The sequence below is a fragment of the Echeneis naucrates genome, chromosome 10 (assembly GCF_900963305.1).
Source record: "Echeneis naucrates chromosome 10, fEcheNa1.1, whole genome shotgun sequence".
NCBI lineage: Eukaryota > Metazoa > Chordata > Actinopteri > Carangiformes > Echeneidae > Echeneis > Echeneis naucrates.
The window spans coordinates 8,333,363-8,353,894 of NC_042520.1; the positions used below are offsets into that span (position 1 = coordinate 8,333,363).

Below are 20,532 nucleotides of genomic sequence, written 5' to 3' on the forward strand. Positions count from 1 at the left end.
CGAGAGCAGCATGGTGGGACAGGACTGGGTGACATCAGGTGAAAGCGTATGTGCGCCTAGAGATTAGGAATCATGGAGATTTCAAAAAGAGCTCACACAAAAACCCCAAAAAGAAACGTTTGCAATGTTTGTAAAAAACAAACAAAAAAACAAGCAAAAAAAGCCAAAACAAAACAAAACAAAAAAAACCAACCAAAGATTGTATGACATTGTGTGACAAAACTTTTAGCTTTTTTGTCCTCATGTTATTCTAGACGGTGAAAAAGTGACAAGCAAGAGGAGCAGTGCTTAAGTGGTTCATTTCACACTTACATAGTTCTCCTGGGGTTCAACAACTGACGTTCTTCTGCCTTGAGTGAAGTGAATGGGTGGAATATATAGGCCAGAATGTAATAGTGCTGTGAGGTGAAACCAGCAGTGCAGTCTGATGAGATACATAAAGGTGGTTTGTTCTCCCTCTGGCACAGAAAACATCACTGCATCACTTTGAAACAGGCTTTCAGTTACATTAACGGTACATTACTATTGTAATGGCTTGTCACCAGTTGGATTTGATGCATCTTCAGTTTACTTCATATTCGTTGGAGCTCAATGAGCATTACAGCATGACAAGCTACAGAGCTCAGCTGTGTGAAGAGCAGGAGAACATGTGCTCTGATGTTGTGCTTAGATGGAGTCACAGGGCTTGAATTTCGCTGCAGGATTGTGAGATTGCGTTCATTGCGTGGCCATACAGCTGGAATGTCCTGGCAGTGATTATGCTTTAATCAGTGTGAATAAAAAAACCTGCCGCCTGGAGCAGTTTTTCAGTCCGGGCCATCTTCCATAGAGTAGCTGGAGCTGGGAGGTGAGTCTCCCCTCTGAGCTTTCTGCTAACCTTAACACCACAGTCACCAGGTTTACTGTCACAGAAGACAAACAAGCGGCTTGATTTGAGAATGAAAGAGGAAAAAGTGCTGCTAGCTGCGGCAAGAGTTATTACTGATGCCAATTTATAACGTTAGTAAAAGATGTCGAGTTATTAAGTTTACGTTAATGCTGGTAAGAGTTAGTTTCTCTCTTATAGTCTGAAAATTGGACATGTTGAAACAAATATAGCATTTTTCATGTTAAAAAAATATTTCTTCATGCCTTTTAATTTTCTGTCATTTTTGTACACCTGCATTGCCAAGTGATGAGCATGTCACGTAAGCAGTTATTTTCTGTCTCAAATGTTTTAGGGAGGCATTATCCAGGGTGTTGGACTAATGTTGTTTTGTACAAGTAAAGAGGACAAGACACTGTGCAACATGTTGAATCACTGTCGTGGCTTAGTAACGTAAACAAAATGGGACAAATTCAGTGTCATTAGTTAAACCTGTGCCTTCCCTGCCACTGAAAAAACAAAACACACACTGAAAGTTCAGAGTATGGAGGGGATGTTGTCGCAGCTACTGCAAATTTCATCTGAATGATATTTTTTTGAATTTCTGTGTGTCCTGTCCCTATCTCTATCTCTACACTTTAGTTTACTTCCTTTGTTTTTTCTTTCCTTTCATGAAAAGGTCCTCGAGCACTTTTGTCCTTCTCTTGTAGGGGATAGGTTATTTATACCAGGGGGATAAAAATGCCATGCTTCTGTGTGTAGTTTGTGTATGTCCCTTTTTATTTCTTGCGGAGTGCAATAGTTCATCTCCTGGTGCACGCACAGAAATGAGCCTGGCATATTTCATATAAAAAAGTACACTTAAGCAAAGAAGTAGGAAGTGATTTATAAAAGGCTTTGGGAAGAGGCTTTCTACTGAGGAGGGAGAAAAGACAAGTCAGCATAACTCTTCAAATACATCGGGGGGCTGATGAACGTAATGGCACAGGTAGCAGAGCAATAGGAAGGTAAAATACAGTGCCAGATTTCAGTAAGGAATCAGTATATTTATTGAAATATATATATTTTTTCAGTATGGAATCTCAGCTTTGTGCCTTGTGCATTGTTCCAAACTGTAAAAAAAAAAATGCCTCATTGCATGATGTTTTGAACCCAAATCTCGAGGAACCACATTTCCTGCTTTAACAGAGCTGATCTGGTTAGTTGCAAAAATAAAACTCAAAAAAATATTCAACTCCCACTGTAACTTGGTGATGACCAACAGAGTTTCCAGTGTGGAAAAACTGGAAACCTGTGCATTTGCATTTTCTACACATATGTAACATATGTAATGTATTTGTTGTAAGTGGCGTTGCATTGTGTTTGTACATAATCTCAAAGGTTGAAAAGAAAACATTTTCCCTCTGATCCTGAATGACCGAGTCATACCAAATCAGACAGCCCTTTCTTGCCTGTGTAAAGAATGCCATCCTAAAAGCACCGCAATCCCAGCTCGGTGACTCAGCTCATCCTGTTGATTCCAACACACTTATTTTAAATGAGCAAACACAGTCTAACATAAGAATCCACTTCCATGCCATTCAAGCCAGATGTGATACCCACAGGATGATTACCAAACCATCCACTTCACGTCATATTTTTAGAACCCAGTCTCACACAATTAGAAAAAAATCATGTTCATCCTTTTTCATGGCAGAATGAAAAGATGGCATTTACATGCAGCACACAGGCAGCCCTTTAGATGCAAATATAAGCAAAACTTTCTGCACTGGAGTTTCAATCCATCCATTTTCAACCGCTTATCTGTCAAGGTCGTGGGTGGTGCTGGAGCCAGTTAACCTTCTGGGTGAGGGCAAGACAGGTTGCCAGTCTATCGCAGGGCTGACACATGGAGAGATAAACAACGGTTCACACTCACACTCCTACAGGCAATTTAAAGTCACCAAACAACCTAGACGTACATTCCTTTCCACGTCAGTCCCCAGCGGAACCCATTCAGGCGTGGGGAGAACATGCAAACTCCACACAGAAAGGCCCCACGACCTTCTTGCACTGGATTTAGTTTCTTTTAAATAATCATAACTCTACATACGTAAGCAGCAAAGGTAAAAACAAACAAAAAACTACACCCAAAATTAAGAAAAAGATCTCGATGGGAATGGAGAATCAGTGAAGCTACGGTTCTAATGTGAAAACATTTACATACATACCATGATGTTGCAATATTGCATTAGATGCCAGGTGTATACACTAATAACACCAATTATAAACACATATGCCACCATTAGAAAGTAGTGAAGAAGAAATTCTAATAGCAAATGCATGAATGAAAATTTGATACTGGGTAAAAAAAACATTGGCCGACCTGTGCAAAAAAAAAAAAAAAAAAAAAATACAATTCCCATAGCCGTTTCCCATAATGCCATCGTATCATGTAATTCCCAGTGTAACATTGAAATGAACTTTCGGTGAAAGGTAAAGGCTGATGAAATCTGGGCAGTGTGGTTGGTACCTGGCATAAGTGGCTGTCCAGTCATTCCCATGGGGGGCATCCCCAGGTTGTTCATGGCTGTTGCCCAGGGGTTGGGGTCTGACATGGGCATTGTTATTGAGTTGGAGTCCATTGTCATGTTGCAAATCCCCTCTGCAAAAAGACACAAAATGGGAAAGAGAGAATACTCAGTAACGTTTTTTGTGACATAAATCACCACAATACTGGGCCGATCCAGATGAGTGATCCTGATGTGACAAAGAGTGAGGTAGAAGATTGTTAACATTGTTGTTGAGTCTGTGTTCTGTCTGAAAGGAGACCGTGCAGTTAGTTTGACCTCACAGTGATTTCAATAATATTGTCCTTTAAAACTATTCATGCTGAAATTGTGTTCAGTGTCTGGACTGAGGTTCAGCAGCCTGGCTCCTTGTTGTGCCCGTCACCTGTGCTTGGTGTCCCCTGGAAAGTGCTGTGGTGATGGGGGGTGGGGCAACACTCACACTCCACACATGCTGACACAAATGTTGAAATTTGACAAACAGATTAAAAATCAGTAATGAGTTCAAATGTTCAAAATGTATGTTGAGTAAACCAGAAGATCAGAGGCTTCATTCTCTGATCTCCACGCCTCAGTAAGGAAATAATAAAGCGTAGAATGAGATTATCATGGCACTAAGCAAAAATGCTGATACTATCAGGCATTTGCCAGATACCCTGCTACTAAACCTTTGAAAAATTCTCCAAGTTAACAAATACTCACACATCATTTCATACTGACTTTGCCAAGAGTTGCATAATAAAGCAAACACACTAAGATGTGAACACATCATAGATCCACCAGCGACTCAGTCTCCCTGTCTGCAGTTTATTTTCACAGCTCTAAATGCGCTCTTATTCTCTCCTCTGGTCGACCTCTTTCTCTCTGCCGGACCTGTAAATTGCTGTGACTGCTGGCTTTGCCAAGCAGCCCTCTTCTCTCCTGATGCCAAAGCTAACACTCCTATTAATAATGCGTAGCTCTGCACCTTTCACAAACTTCACACCTCAGAGGGTCCATGGCAAAGCCCACTGTGGAGATAACACTCGCTCTGTGCGTATTAATGTGTGTATGTGTGCCTGTCTGCACAACAAAAACTATATTGGTATTCTTGGTGTTCAGACACAGCTGGTGATGTGTAATAATTCTGTTTGCCTCTTTGCCTCTCTTTCCGAGCTGCTAATTTCAGAGCTGTGTGCTGTCGCTGCCATAGAGAGGCCTGATAAAACGTCATGTCTGTGTGCCACTGTGATAGTGGTGCGGACATGGACTTCACAGCCATGTTAACCAGCACAACCCTATTAACCGAAGATGCTCCAGAGGGCCTAAAACGAAGGAGAAGAGGAGAGGTAGAGAGCTGTTTGATAGCAGTATGTCGGTGCTACCATAGTCTGGATAGAGAAACAAATGCACGCATGCATAAACACACATGAACAAAGGGTTTGAAAGGTGACTTGTCCTTTGACTGGTAAAATTATGATGGGGGGAAAAGATTAGCTGACCAATAAATCAGAGAGTGAATTGAGAGTAAATTGACAAATACGTTTTTGTTAGATCCTAAAGCTGTGTACTCGCTCCATATTCTGTATTTACCAAGTTATAAGTATGACAGCCAAAAGAGGAAGGAAAAACATACCACTGCCAAACTGAGACAAGCTTAAATAACCTGAGTGATTATAACGATTGGCTAATTATTATCAGTTTGCAAACATCACACAGAGCATTGGAACGATGTGTACTGCGATATGTATACATTGTGATACCACTGCTTTGTAATAAACAGATCCATATGATCAGTCATATAATTGCTGAATTGGGTTTGAAAACCCATGAAGCTACAATCTCTGATGGACAATAATTGCACTGGATAAAGACACATGGAAGTCATTTCTGCTGCGGGCTGATTGGTTGGGATCTGGAAGTACCTCGTACAGACAAACTTTCCCAGCCGAGAAAGTCTGTATTTGTCGTACGAGTTGTACATCCCACAGTTCATTTTCATGCCCCTCATTCCCAATTCACTTAATGCATCAAATGTCACTAGATCCCTTTCTTTGAATTTTCCTGTTGTCCTTCCTGCATTGACTCAACTGACATCCATTGTTCCGCTTTTCCCCAACTCACAAATAATCTTTGCAACATGAATCAATTAGACTTCTCAGGCTTGCAGCTCTATGCATCACTCACTGAGGGCTTCTGATTGTGGCACAGCAGACTGACCTTGAGGGCAAGAGTCAGCCTTGGCTCCCACTAAAGAAACCATCCCACGCCATCACATCAATATATAGAGCTGCAGGAAGAATAGCAAACAGCTGCTGAAACAAACACAGGGATACATGTGCAAGCACACACCCAGGCACAGACACACACTGCACATTAACCTTGCCAGAAGGGAGGAATAGGAGCCAGGAACAATACTGCCAATGAGGGAATCACTGTTGGTAAACATTTTTAACTGAAAACACGGGTTTGAGCACTGTGTTGTTTTGAAGCCAACTGTCTAAATGGAATCGAATGAAATTAATTGAATACCAGCATTTAGTTATTTATTTAAAGGCCAGGGAACAGGGAGGAAAAAATAAATTCTTTTGAAAAATGGCGATCAGTGAAAAATACCCAAATAGTTTCCAGCTGTTGGCTCAATTTGTCCTCATACAAACAGTATACCTAATTATATAAACAGCAGTATAATAGTCTGTAGTCCATAGCAAATGACACAGAGGTCCAACTGCAGAACTCTGTAGACTTAAGCTAACTATCCATAAGCCTGGTTAAGACTAAAAGTGTGCTGGGGCAGGAAACATCTAAAACATGCGGGACAGTGGCCCTCCAGGACCGGAGCTGGAGACCTCTGGACTAAACAAACAGCAAAGTCCCAAAGCCCCAAGTTCAGGATCACCAAACTACCAGACATATAGTAGTTATATTACTATTATGCACAATCAGAAATGTAACACTGTTGTCAAAAGGTTATTCAGACTAATTCCTTTTTTTTCTCAAATGTGAATAATTCACCAGTTTCTTCTTTTTGCTGCCTTTAACTGTTAATAGGATAAAAACTACTAATATGGTTGTGTTCACTTTCATGGACATTTTAAGCACCCAAGAATTAAGCTGACGAGATCTATAAAACTACACTGCCAGCCCCCCCCCCACACTAATATTTTGTTTGACCACCTTTAGCTTTGATTACAGCACACATTTATTGTGGCATTGTTTTGATAAGCTTCTGCAATGTCACAATATTTATTTCAGTCCTGAATTGCATGCATTTTTTGCCAAGATCTTTTATTGGTGATGGGAGAACCGGACATCGAGCACATCCCAAAGATTCTCAGTGGGGTTAGGGTCTGGACTCTGTGGTAGCATATCCATTTGTGAAAATTATGCTTTTCACAATTTGAGCCAGAGGAATCTGAGCCATTGATGGGATAACCTGGTCAGTCAGCTGTCCTCATTCGCTGGGCACATGATGTTGCTGAACCTAGACCTGACCAACTGCAGCAACCCCAGATCATAGCACTGCCGCCACAGGCTTGTCAGCCTGTCGGCACTAGGCATGATGGGGGCGTCACTTCATCCGCCTCTCTTCTTACCTTGAAGCACCCATCACTCTGAAACAGGGTAAATATGGACTCATCAGCCCACATGACCTTCCATTGCTCTAGAGTCTAATCTTTATGCTCCCTAGCAAATTGAAACCTTGATTTTCTGATTAGCCTCACTGATGACTTGTTTTCTTAAGGCCACACAAATCCCTTGTGTTCCCTGCAAATAGTGTGTGTAGAAATGATCTTCGTTTCATTATTAAACATAGCTGTGACTTCTAATGTCGTTTTCTTACAATTTGATTTCACCAAAAGATTAAGTGATCATCACTGATCACGATCATTCAAGATTTTTTTCTGGCTCACAAATATCCTCCCAGTTTTTAATAAAGCATGGGACAGTTCTTAACCCAATTTTAGTAGTTTCAGCAATATCCTTAAGATGTTTTCCTTGCTTGATGCATGCCAATAATTTGGCCCTCCTGAAACAGATTAACATCTTTTCCGAGATCACAGGTTGTTTAAGAAATGAGAAAAATGCATCAGTTAGGGTTAGATAACTTGCTGAAACATCGATGCAGAAATTATCTAATGGGAGGCTCTTCCCTATTTGCTTTGTTAAATTCACGTGTTCACTTCATTTTTTTGGACAGGCAGTGTATATTCAACACAAAGGAAAAGCTAATAATGGGTAATAATGACAAGAGCATAAAAAAAAACGATAAAAAATAACAGCTACTAATGGACATGCTGTTAAGTGACCACCCAGATATATTTCTGTGTGGACACTAGTCATGGCATTTCAAGCGATGGAGATTTTAAATCAGCTGGGGTGCACCCTGGCCCAAAGCTTTCCTGATACTCACTCTCTCCGGGTACAGACCAGCTTTCAGTTTCTCTAAAAGCTCCCCCAGGAGGCAGATAGGAAATTAAGTCATTTTCAGGCCCATTGGCCGTGAGCCCCAACAGCAGGCAGAGAGACAGTAGGGGCCATTTAGTCTAAAAATGCACATGGCTTTAACAGCTAACTACAGGTTTATTACAGCCTCTAGAGAACAAATTCAAGAGGGAGCTGGGAGAAGAGTGCGAACGAGATTGAAAGGTCATTTTTAATAGACAGATGTGAAGCTGATGAGACAAAATGACAGAAAGAAGAGCGAAGTAGAAAATGGAAGCTATTCTCCAATTGAACTTTAAATGCTGAAAAGATGAAAACAGCACACAGCCCTGATGATAATCATTCCCACCGAGTAGGAACTGCGAACACCTGTAATTGTTGTATAAAATAATGACATTGCTGAGCATAAAGTGGTCGAGTAGACAGATGAACGCAATTAAGTTTTAATACATGTGTATTATCAAACCAAAGAACAACATGAAGTTTAAAGTGACTGTTTCTCGCTACTTTCTAGTTCTCTGGTCTGAGACACAGCATTAGAGGAAATATCTTTTTCCATTTGCAAGATGGGCTAAGTGTCCACACTTGTGTATGGAAAGCACTCTTTGACCTTCATCTTCGACTGAATGCATGTCTGCCTCTTTGTGTGTGTTTGTCTAAGTGATCAGTATGGGAGATTAGGAAAAATACTCCCTTCTGGGTCATCTGGAAGAATAAATATCATCAAAACATATAACAACTATTGTACGTGACGATGAGGTGAAGGCATTCAGAGAAAACCTTGGTTGGAGAACTTCTTTTTTTAAGAAAGGTGTTCATAAAGAACATTACTATTTATTACTAACTCGTGTGTCTACCATACAGAAACAATCACACACACACCGAAGCACAGAGAGTGAGTGTTTAATAATGTATGACTGCCCTTCTCTCCACTTCTTTGATCTGTTAATTATGATAAAACTGGTAGGGGTCTGGTGATTAGCGGCGGTACAGTGAAGAGTGCCCTGAGTGTTAAACTACACTGTGTCTTATTTGAGAGCAGAAAATAATCCAACAAAATGAAGATGTTAAGATGACAGGAGCACAAAGAAACCTTAGCCTCCTGAGGAAAAGGGGAAAAACTTTTCCTGCTGTTTGTTTTTCCAGTCACATCAATAAATATGAAATTTTTAAAAGGGGGGAATTCAGGGGGAGAAATGTGACCAGCTGAGATGGAAACAGACAATGAACATGTATCAGGCGGGATGGTGTATAGAATAGAGGAAAGCAAAAATGCTCCCACTGAAGCTCCATTCGAACAGGATTAACTTGGCAGGGCATGTGTGGAATAAAAAGTACAGTGGGCTCCTTTGTAATTTACTTATGGTTCCAGACAGCATTTTGTCGACGGTGAACTTGGAGAATGTGGTCTGTAACAGATATGCACATTCTGCTGGGCCAGCTGGAAAAAAAAAAGCTTTCAAACACGCCTTGCATGTTGGTGTTTACATGTTTACATCCTCGGAATATCAATAATATGTTCCATCTTCATTTTCACGCTGAGTTTAGAGATAAAAAGTTCTACAAGCAGCTTATCCTGTGGGGAAAAAAGCCATTTTGAAAGACAAAGACATCAGTGTGAAAGAGAAAAACAGTGGGTAATTACAACTGTAATTATTACTTGAGTGTGGGTGAAAAACACCCCAACCTCCCCTCAGAAATCAAATGAATAGGCTTTTAGCCTTAAGTATGACATTTTAGCTCATTTTAACAATATGGCTTTGTCATACTGTGTTAATATTTCTGGAGATATTAAGCAGTTGTGTTGAATGGTCAAGTTTCTTAATTTTCTAGGGAAATTAATGGAATGAATATGATAGTAAAAATTAATACTAATTGTGTGACTGATATCAACATTGCTGTATAAATATATTGTGGCAGGCTGCGTGTCTTGCATTCTGACTTATTGGGCTTCATTTCTGTTGTTTCAAAAGAGCTTTATCTGTTTCAGTCAGACGGGATATTAGATATTACAAGAGTTATAATAGAGAGTTACAGAGGCTAAACAATGTCAAATATATCACAAAATTAATTTAATTACCCTCTGAAGCAGAGACAACCTAAGGCATTCCTTGTGCAGGGAATTTAAATGGAACGGGCACAGTTTTCTTCCTTTAAGATCTGACCACATTCTACATTAATCCCTGAAGCCTGGCCAAACACTGTGGAAAACAGCTGCATACAGATAACAGCTTCTATGTTGCCTTCTGCATCCATCCAGGGATCAAGGCTTAAGCGAGAAGGTGGCAGCGGGGGTTGTCAAATCAAATGGTTGTTTTCAAAATTGGATTGTGTTCCAATTCCATCCACATAATCACAAAAACCTGACTAGCTCATGGTTCAGTCCACTGAGTCAAAGTGCACCGCATCCTACTGGCTCCATTAGCCTGGACAGTATTTGTGTGCTCATCTGACCCTTCATCTTCATATTCTCATCAGAATATGATCAATTAGTTGATTAATAATTGATAAATAAAACCCCTTCAACAGACTGAACACATGCTGCCAATGATCGAAAAAAATGACGTCAGTCTTTAATTCAATCATTGACACCTACCAACACAAACTGTCAGGGACGGCAAAACAATTGACAGCAATAAAACAAGAAAAAAAAAGTTGGAAGATGGAAATGTATGTATAAAGTGGCTGTATGCTCAATAAACCGCTGTATTTTCAATAAAATTTTTAGAACCACACTCCAGCGAGTCTTTGGCATGTACTCTCCTCATGAGTGAAATAGGAATTCAATTTAAATATATGAATTCTATATCAACATAAACACAAACTTTTTATACCATAACAGAAGTGAGATGGGGGCAAACATCCACCAACCTGCAGCACGTTCCTGGGTTTGACAGCTATTGTTGCTACAATGTTTACACTGAATGTGATAAAATCCTCCTCATATTCATTCATCCCAACAAATCATCTGCCATTACGAAGGACTGAAGCCTGATGCTGACATAATAAACCAATACACTTAAACTGCTCCGTCATGACTCCAATGAGCTATGCTCAGCAAATACAGCTAAGTGCCCAATTTCAATTGCCTTAATGAGTTTCGGTGCGTTTGAGAACAAGAATGAGAACAAGTTTGCAATTGCTGAATGCTGCCGTTTCTTCGTGTAAATGCTCTTAGACTCGCCTGTGTAGCAAAGACTGATGCATAACTTGTTTATATCAAGATCTGCAAAGTCATAAACATCTCTGATGTGACAAACGCTTTATTAATGTATGGATTTGGAGACTATGGCACAGATTAATAGTGACACACACAGTGATGTGCTCCTTTTCTTTTTCCTCTGGGCATATTAACTATAGTAAACAACCTCAGCTTCTATTACCTTATCAGGAGCTATGTTGATAAAAAAGGCATTGAGGCACATGTGTATGTGTCAATGTTGTCTAAGAGGTACATCAGCTCCTGCACAAGAGCATGTCTCTTCCTTCCCTTATCAGGCTGAGAGAGGTGACAGACAAGAGCAGATTATTCTGATATCAGGGAGTGGGAAAGGTAAAAAGAAGTAAAAAGAATGAAAGAAGAAAAAGACCCAATCTCAAAGAGATCTAGAACCTCAACACAAAGTAAATAAAATCATTTCAGGTTGTATGCCGACATCACGACAAAAAAAACAAGGCATGGGTAGCTGGGTAATCCTGACATGCTGCCTGCTGAGGTTTCTATAATGCTAATGTTGAAATGCTTCAGTTAGACGGTAGTTGCACTTACACTGTAAGTTGTGTGTATTAACTATGTGTTAACAAAGCAAATGAAAAGGTGACTGGAAGTCGCAAAAATTTAATTCCCAAAACCCACATAACATTGCTGCCTTGTGTTTCCCATATATAACATATATAGTGTGACATTTCTGCCTGGTCAGAATAACTGAAGTTGAGGTGACTTTGATGAATGTAACTTTTCACCTACAAGCAGAAGGAACTTCGATGATTGTAGTAAGTTTAAGATGAAGGTTTGCAGGAGCAAGAAAATGGCCTCAGCTCTCTTTTCGGAGCAAACAATGGAAATGATGCAGCAGCTGCTTGTCTCACTTGTTGCTGTTAAACTCTTTTTGATTTAAAAAAAATCTCAATTTAAAATTGGAAGATCAACTTGCACCTCATATAAAGATTAATTACAGGCACAAAGACATCTGACTACTGACATCTCTGAAAACAAATAGCATGTATTTAGATTTGTTTTAATGGCCTTTCCTTGCATTTTTAGGTTCAGCCTGTGAAATGAAAAGATAATTCGAGGGCAAACATTTCCTACTTTCTCCCCCTTTAGTAGATTCATCTGAACTGCTCTACATTTTCCATGAATGAACAGCCTCCTTAATTTAGACATGACTGACATCTACAAGCAGGAAGATTACTGCATGACTGACAGGATGCAGGAACAAACTGAGGGTACCATGGAGCTAACAAAACAGCTGCAACTAATCTCTAAGAATGATGGGCTTTGAGAGAAAGGAAGTTAGTTTTATGTTTAAGTTTGCAATATGGCTGCTGCCAGCCTTCTGTCTACACTGACAACGGGGGAATATGCCTTTTCTGAATTACAGATATGTTTGTCACACATAAAGGTCTATCCAACTATTTTAGATTTGTTAGCTTATTATTTTGATCATTTTCACTCATTTATATTTTTGGAATGTACAGGTTTATTATGCACTTTGGACCATTGAAGCACTGCATAAAACCATATGGAAATGTTTGTGACATGCATTTCACTGCGAACGCAAATCGTTAAAAACACGTCCCGTAGCTCTCATTACTGAGCAGGAGGAAGAAATGGCTTCATATTCTAATTTGAAAATGATGCAGAGCATCTATTCCACTGTCCTGGAGGGGGTAGATGAGATGAGCAACAGGGCTGGGGACTATGCTTTTGCTTTTTTTTTTTTTTTTTTTTTTTTTTTTTTTGCTTTTTTCAAGGCTAAGCTGTCACAACAGTAAATACAGACTTGGGAGTAGACAATCTAATACACAATATGGTACAGATGTGAAGATTATTACCAGAACAACAATTTAAAGAGGAGAGGAAATTTGCTCATTTAAGGTAAAAAAAAAAACAAAACACTGTCCTCGAATCCTACCGCACCAGGCTAATAATTTAGGTGAACAAATATTCCAGTATTCAGACCACAAATGCTCAGGGTTTATTATAGTCATTTTCTCCCAGTGAATGTAAAATTCATATGTTACAACTGATGAGTGCAAAATTAAGAACCCTTTACGTTACAATCAATATGAATAAATTGCGCTCTCGAACATATATATTTTATCTTAAAAAAAAAAAAAAAAAAAAAAAAAATTCTGAAATGTATTGAAACATGATGTTTTTTAACAAATACAGTGCAATACATACCACAAAATTGGTAAAATACTCATTCTAAACACGTTTTGCTTCAGACTTATTCCACTTTGATGTGGCATATTACTACTCTTAGCATGACTGATTAGAAGACGAATGTAACTGAACTCCTTTTGAAAAATAATTGCAAAAGACTCCTGCAGCGTTTTCACAAAAGGAATAAGCCGCAGGAATACGACAACAGGGAGTACAACTCACATGTTGTAGAAATGATAAACTCACCGGGTACTAAAATTTCATATGAACTCATCAACTTCAAACCTTACTGCTGGACCAGGAATGCCATTGCAGTGAATTTAGGTAAACATGTCTTTTAATCAAATAAAACAGCTGGGTCCACATATATGCGGTATTAATTTAACTCACTCTCATCCATTAAACATTAGGTCAATACCAACCAAGTGTGACTTCTCATCAGTAATTCACATGATTTAGCTCAGTCATCGACAAAACAGCCAACAGCTTCATAAAGAATGAACAAGTCATTCTTAAGTTGACTTCAAAGGAGGGCGGATTCCACGAGGTATGAAAGTTGCACAAAAAAAAAAAAAAAATTGATCACAATAAAAGCAGAACAATGAAACAAAGACTATTAATATTGAGAAAACATTCAATATTTTTCCTCTGCTTCTCTGACAGAGTCAATGGCAGAGCAGAGAAGCCTGGATTCACATGTTAATGAGATGCACTTATGTCTGGGTTTTAGTAAAGGATATGAAGTACTGTGGGCAGATATGAGGATGCATAGTCATGAGAAAAAAATGCACACATTGCTGCTATCCCAATATCTGCATAGATTAAATTTAATTTTGTTACAAGAAAAACCCCCCAGAAACAAACAAGTTAACATTACTGAAGAGCTGAAGAGACTTTATGACACTTGTTTCTACATGTAGAGTCTGTTCTCCAGTCTATTTGAATAATATTCAATTTGCAGGGTTTCCTGGTGCTGAGATGATAAAACACAGATGCTCATACATCTCTTGTTTTCAATTAACCTGGTTGATGTTATCCTGAGTAACACAACCTGTGTAAAATATTGCTTTTGCTCTCAAGCCCTGAAGGTTAAAGTTGCATTTCATTAAAAGTCTATGAACTTAGATTAGATGGCAGCAGAGATGGTCTTTTATCAGACGAAGAAGGCTACATCCACTATAATACATGAACTGAAATGGTCAAGTACACACAACTATTTTTTATTGTGTCTCTCTCTGTTACCTTAAGTTGATAGTACGGGCTTAAGCAAACACCACAGAGTAATAGGTACAAAATGCCAGGTGTCAGAACATATGAACACCATATTTATAAATTCAGCCAGAGATATTTTCATAAATGTAACATCTTTCTTTAAATAATTGCTAAGGAAGGATGTCCCTATTGTTGTTATTGTAATGCCAACTACTTCCAATAATTTAAATTATGTAATGATACAGCATACAGAAAGTCATCAGGGTTCTTTCTTGGTTGGCCCAGTTGTCCATCATATATCTGAGATGGTCTCTGATGACCAAGGCATGATTTCAAGCCAACAGAAAGCCAAGACAAGGATCAATAAAAAATTCAGACAGCTTTGATTGCCAACTGAAAAAGGATCAGATGGTCACTTGGATGAGAGAAATAAATGGAAAGTCTCCAGATTTAAGAAAAAAGAAAACAGTGCAAGAGTCAACCAGTACAGTTGTCAATTGCACACAGTCACATCTGGTAGGAAACTCAATATTTGTGCGATGCAATTGATCCCATGAGTGATGTCGAGCTCATAATCCATCTCAGACTAAAACATCGTTCACTGTGCTCAATTCTGAGAGAGGTTCAAACCTCTTACGACAGGGACATACGACTGGAATAGCTGGATTTAGTGTTCAGCCCACTGATATGCAGTTTGATACTTCAGCCTCAGTGAAGAGATGTGGAATTTAGCCTCTTAGCACAGCATTCATCCATTTTAACGTTCATTAATTTCATAGGTCACAATTGCAACATGAAATTCATTTGAAAATTAAGAGCAAAAAATTGCTAGATACAACACAATAAGCTTTTCCGTGACCTGTTAAGGCTTTCATTTCACAGAGCAAGCGTTTCCTCTTTCTACTTTTCTTATATTTGCCTTTCATTTCTTTTCATAATTTCAAGGTTGTGCACTTAATCTGTCAAAACACACTAAAAGTGTTGAACATGTTATTTTCTTCCTATCTAAGGTCACTACCATGGAAATTTGCCCTCAGATGTCTAGTTTACTGTTATGAAACAGCAACTAGAAAACAAATCCCCAGTTTATAAATCAAACTCTTCAATAAAAGTAAGAGAAGAAAGGGAGCATCACAGACAAATCCTAATAGTTTAGACTGAAGATTCGTCAGCAGAAATCTCCAGAGTGACCAAGTGTGAAGAACTGAGGTCCTGAATATTTTCCTCCTTAGTTCTGTCAGTCTTTATGTCCTCCAGTGTCCCCCCCAAGGATATGGGAAAGCAAAAAAAAAAAAAAAAAAAAAAAAAAAGTACATCGTGACTGAGGATGCATTTACACAACTATGCATACATATTTATACATACTAACTTTAGGAGAACATACCAGGCATGTGGATCAAATGGCTGATGGTGAGGACAAAGGTGGGCACAGCTGGAAAACGGCAAACCTAAAGCCATATCTATTAATGTGGTCTTTGAAGGTGATGCAGTTTTAAAAGGTTATGATGTAAAAGAAAAAGGAACCGTTTTAGCTGTGGAACTGAGTTCTTGAACTTACTGCTATTTTGGAGACCACTTGAGCTGTATAAGCACCTCAGTGTTTCTAGGTATGCATATAATCCAGACTGCCTGGATCCAGTTTGGAGTCTTGTAGGAGTTTGCTGTTTAACAAGCAGGAACTACACAGCCAAACCCTTGTTTAGTACAAGAGATATATTGAACGTGTCTATTGATGCCTGAAGGACAGCTTGACATCCTCTAGGAGGCAAAAAAGCTGGAGAGCTTCTTTAAATTTGTTTTTGCTTGGTTCTGAAGTTTAATCTGTCAGAACAAGAGGCCAGGGCCTCAGAAAAAGTCCTGTGGGGCTGTCACTTTGTTGTGGCTAAGGGCTCCAAGTCCTCACAGCTTATTTAACTACACTATGCTTGGAGAAAAACATCTTTGATAGTGGTGGTTAATCAACAGCTGCAGAAGCAAACTGTTAAGGATGTCTGAGACAAACACTATTTTTTCAATTCTAAAAATAAAATGAAGGTTCACTGAATATATTTCAAAGCACATTTGGTGTTATTTGATTTCACTGAAAACTCTTAAGTATTCCTTAGATCACATTTAGGAACTAAGAATGTATTAAAGGATCAGACAGTCGATAACCGTTTTAGCAAACCATGATGAAAACCCTCATAAAGTATCACAATTTCCCAGGACCAGAGGAGACATATTTAGATTTCTACTGTCTGAAGTATTTTAATCCAACAAACACTCTAAATCCAAAATTTAAATTATTTAAATTGATAAAGAATGAAGGAAAATATTAACTCTATTTGGTAGCAGTTTAATTTCTTTCAGTTATCTTAATTCAGCTGTACTCATGTGACCAATATAATATACTTAGTTAATGCGATCACATTTAATCCATCTCAATGACAACTGAACAACTCCACTTCTAGTGGAAGGCCATGAGAGCAGAAGACCAGTAGATTGTAATTTTTCCTGAGAATTCTAGTCAAAATGTTTTTTTTTTTCTTTTCAAAGTCAAATAAGAAGTTTAAAACTCTACATCAGTGAACCCCAAGATTGTTGTGGCTCAACCTGAAAAAAGACAACAGGCCTCCCACCAAAACCATTTGCTATTTTGTATGCATGACAACTGAGCAAGCAGGAGTTGAAACAGATGGCTAAATGTAAGGAATAAATGTTCTAACATCCAGTTCCTGACACTCCTTATGGCAGCAGTACAAACGTCAACTTACCTTAACCAGCTAAGAAACCCGTCAGTTTATTTCAACAGTCTCCTCTTATAAAAATCGTTCAAATTATCATCCACAACACTATCCATTCAGGAAATCACAATACTGTCAGGAAGTGACAGTGAATGGGTAATCTGAACCGTAAAACCTTTAAGCAGTTTTTAAATCTCTACTATTTATTTTATAATTTTTATTGTTTGTATACAAGTTTTGTCTTAACAGGTAAATAACTGACAGTGTATAAAATGTGCTATATAAATACAGTAAAGTATATTTGATGGGGCTGTAAGGACTGAACAGATAAAAATGGTTAGGGTTAGGTTCGAACATATAGCTCTCCCTGACACTGAACCATATTGTAGAAATATGCAAAAGACTTGTAACCAACTGTACTTTTAAATTTGCCTGCTGGAGGGCCCTGTATAGTCTTTCTCTTGGGAACTAAAGGTTTTGTCTTCCTAACTCAACTGGACTGAGATATTCTGTGACAAATGCTGTCGCCCACAGTTAGCACTCACACACACTCCCACAAACCCTTCCATTAGACGGGCTCTTGGGACTATTACACTTCAGCAAGATATTTGTCTGCCAGGCAAAGCTTCTTGTGCATTCCATTAAGTTAAAATCAGAAGCATAATGATCAAAGATCAATTAAAAACAGCAATAATGGTCCATATTTCAAGGTCGACAAACAAGAAGTAGGGTGTGAGAGAAGAAGGGACTTAATGTATATTAATTACACAGAGATGTAAGCTAAAGACAGAATAGCAAAAAAAAAAAAAAAAAAAAAAATCTCTTTATCAGCAGTTCCAGCTCAAACCCGTGAGACTTCAGGTTACTCCTGCCAGCAAAAACATCTGCCAAATGAGAAGAGGCTGAAACATGACAAACTGGACTTGAGTTCCTACAGAAAAAAAAAAAATAATAAAAATGTGTTGAATTCAGCAGAGTCAGCTGTACAATAGTAGCGTACAGAACTGGGGTATGAAGGAAGCATTAATCTTCGTGACATGAGTGACCCATTGTCCCCAGAACCAGGAATCAAGATGCATTCGGTAGTTAATGGTAGAACGTGTTTATCAGAGGACATGCTGTACCTTTTAATGGTAAATATAGGTCGTTCGTATTATACTTTCCACTTTGTGTCATTATACTGAATGGATGCCATTCAGCCCTTTATTCACATCTATGCTGCTTTTCATAATAGATCATACTCCATTCCCATATGTTGAAGCAGGCAGAGGAAGTGAAAGTGTATAAGCTAATGTTGGGTAGTTCATACGTCAGGTATCCCTCAATGGTACTCTCACTCACTGAATTTACAACACACACCATTTAATCTAATCCTCTGAGTCCAGAAAAAGGTGCTTCCAATTACTGAATGTTTATCTAGAAAACAGAAGTCACTACAATATTGACTTGATCATTCATCTGTAGGCCTACAGATAATTATCAGCTTGGCAGCTTCCCTTCTTAAGCTTCAGGGATTTATCACAGCTTTCTGATGGTGCTTTACTTTTTAAATTTGTTTCTCATTGGTCTCGTTTTGTTTTGGGCAGTGGCAGAAAGATGTCAATTTCTAGTTTAAAGCTCTGTACATGACTTTTTTGGGGGGTCTGCAATGGTAATGCATGCAGATGCAGAATGCCACATCATTTGGCAAATACAATGGTGCAAAGCCAAAAACTGCTTTAATCCATTCTTCAAGCATGCTCAATTAGACAAATTGAATCGATATAACATTTTGACTTAAATGGTCCTAAATTTTCATTGATGACATATGTCAGCATTTCTCCAAGTGTATGGATAATCCACCACAGGCAGAAATATCTCATGTTAATTAACAGGTCTAGAAAACTTTGGAAAAGTATCAGTGTTAAATTAAGAACGTGTAAATCACATTGGGAAACTGGTTGGCAAAATGTGTTTTTAAGGAATTTACAGTAAGAAGTATTTCTCGAGTCTAAAGCACCATTGCAGCCAGATGGAAGCCCCTAGCTGGAGAAGAATGTAACTCTTGGAAAACAAGGTTCAGGCCCTGGATTTAGGCCTGTCCGCCCACCAATTCCTGAGCTGTTGTCATCTACCAGGCTGCTGACTACTGCAGCAGCTGACAGCATCTTATCAGCAGCTGCCAACTACAACGTGGGAATCTTATCAGCGGTAGCCAATTAGAACCAGGGGAGTAGCTGTGAGGAAATGTCAACAGCTCAGTGAACTTGGCAGGGCTCCTATCAGGCCACACCTCTTCATCCAGGCAGCTCTCTTTGAGTCTAGTGTCACAGTAATGACTGCCAGCGTAATGTTGTGACAAGAAAGACTGTAGGTTTAGTAAGGTTTCAAAAGAGCAATCCTCCCAGAAAGACTTCACGTTTCCTGAAAACAGAAATAATTAATGTGTTTTTGACAGCTGATAAAAACTGGAAACCAACAAAATCTCCCTCATTATCACATTGGCCTCAGCTGGGTGTGTGTTCAGGCTGAATAAGTTAGTTACACAAGATATGAAAAACCAAATCCAAGATAACTTAGAAGTGTGAAACAAAACGTTTTTGATTTCTCAGAGTGATTACTATTTCTCAGAGATAGATTACCTTCTCTGTTTCACAGCTCCTTGAGATGGATGGCTATGATGGATTAGTTCCACCTAAAAACATCTGTTCACCAATCTCCACCGAGAAATCAATGGCACGCCTCAGCTTTTCCACAGCTGACCGAAGACCCATTAAAAGAACAAATACAGTGTTTTTGTCCATTTATGCCAAACTTGTCAGATTTTTTTTCTTGTCTTCTTTTCTTAATGACACCTGCAGGATTAGTATCTCCTAGTCATCATAACTTACAGCTCGATTGATGAGTCCTTCCGGAGGGTCCAGACTGGCATCTTAAAATGTTTTGTTCTGTTCAGCTACCACTTAAAAATCCAAAAGCATTTTGCTTACCATGATATGGTACAGAAATAGGGTAACAAAGTATTTTGTTGTTTGCAATTGTAATTTTTTTTCTCATTTTTGTTTGAAAATGAAATAAAATAAAAGGAAAAATCTTGATGTTCCACTTGCAAATACTGTTGCACGCTATTGTTCATTTGCATGAAAAAAAAAAAATAAAAAATCTACCTTTAACATAATAAGTATTATGCCAATTTGATTGGCATAATACTTATTAATACTTACTTAAAGCTCTGTTATCAATGAAAATGCTTTTCCTGCCACCCACACCCACACCCACACACCCACACACACACACACACAAGATAGTGCCCTCCATTAGAGCCATGGAGCACTGAATGAATCATGGTCTGGTGCTTTCTCTAGTTAGGCTTTCAAGAGTGGAGGT

General features: G+C 38.7%; 1 protein-coding gene across 5 annotated transcripts in view; it reads right to left on the reverse strand.

Annotated features, from left to right (window-relative positions):
• enox2 (ecto-NOX disulfide-thiol exchanger 2) overlaps positions 1 to 20,532 on the reverse strand; it is a 147,756-nt gene that overhangs the window by 41,682 nt on the left and 85,542 nt on the right. For all 5 annotated transcript variants that reach the window (XM_029512632.1, XM_029512630.1, XM_029512629.1 and 2 more), the window contains one exon: positions 3,378 to 3,509. In XM_029512632.1, the coding sequence (XP_029368492.1) occupies positions 3,378 to 3,509 (132 nt within the window). The remainder of the gene's footprint in view (positions 1 to 3,377; positions 3,510 to 20,532) is intronic.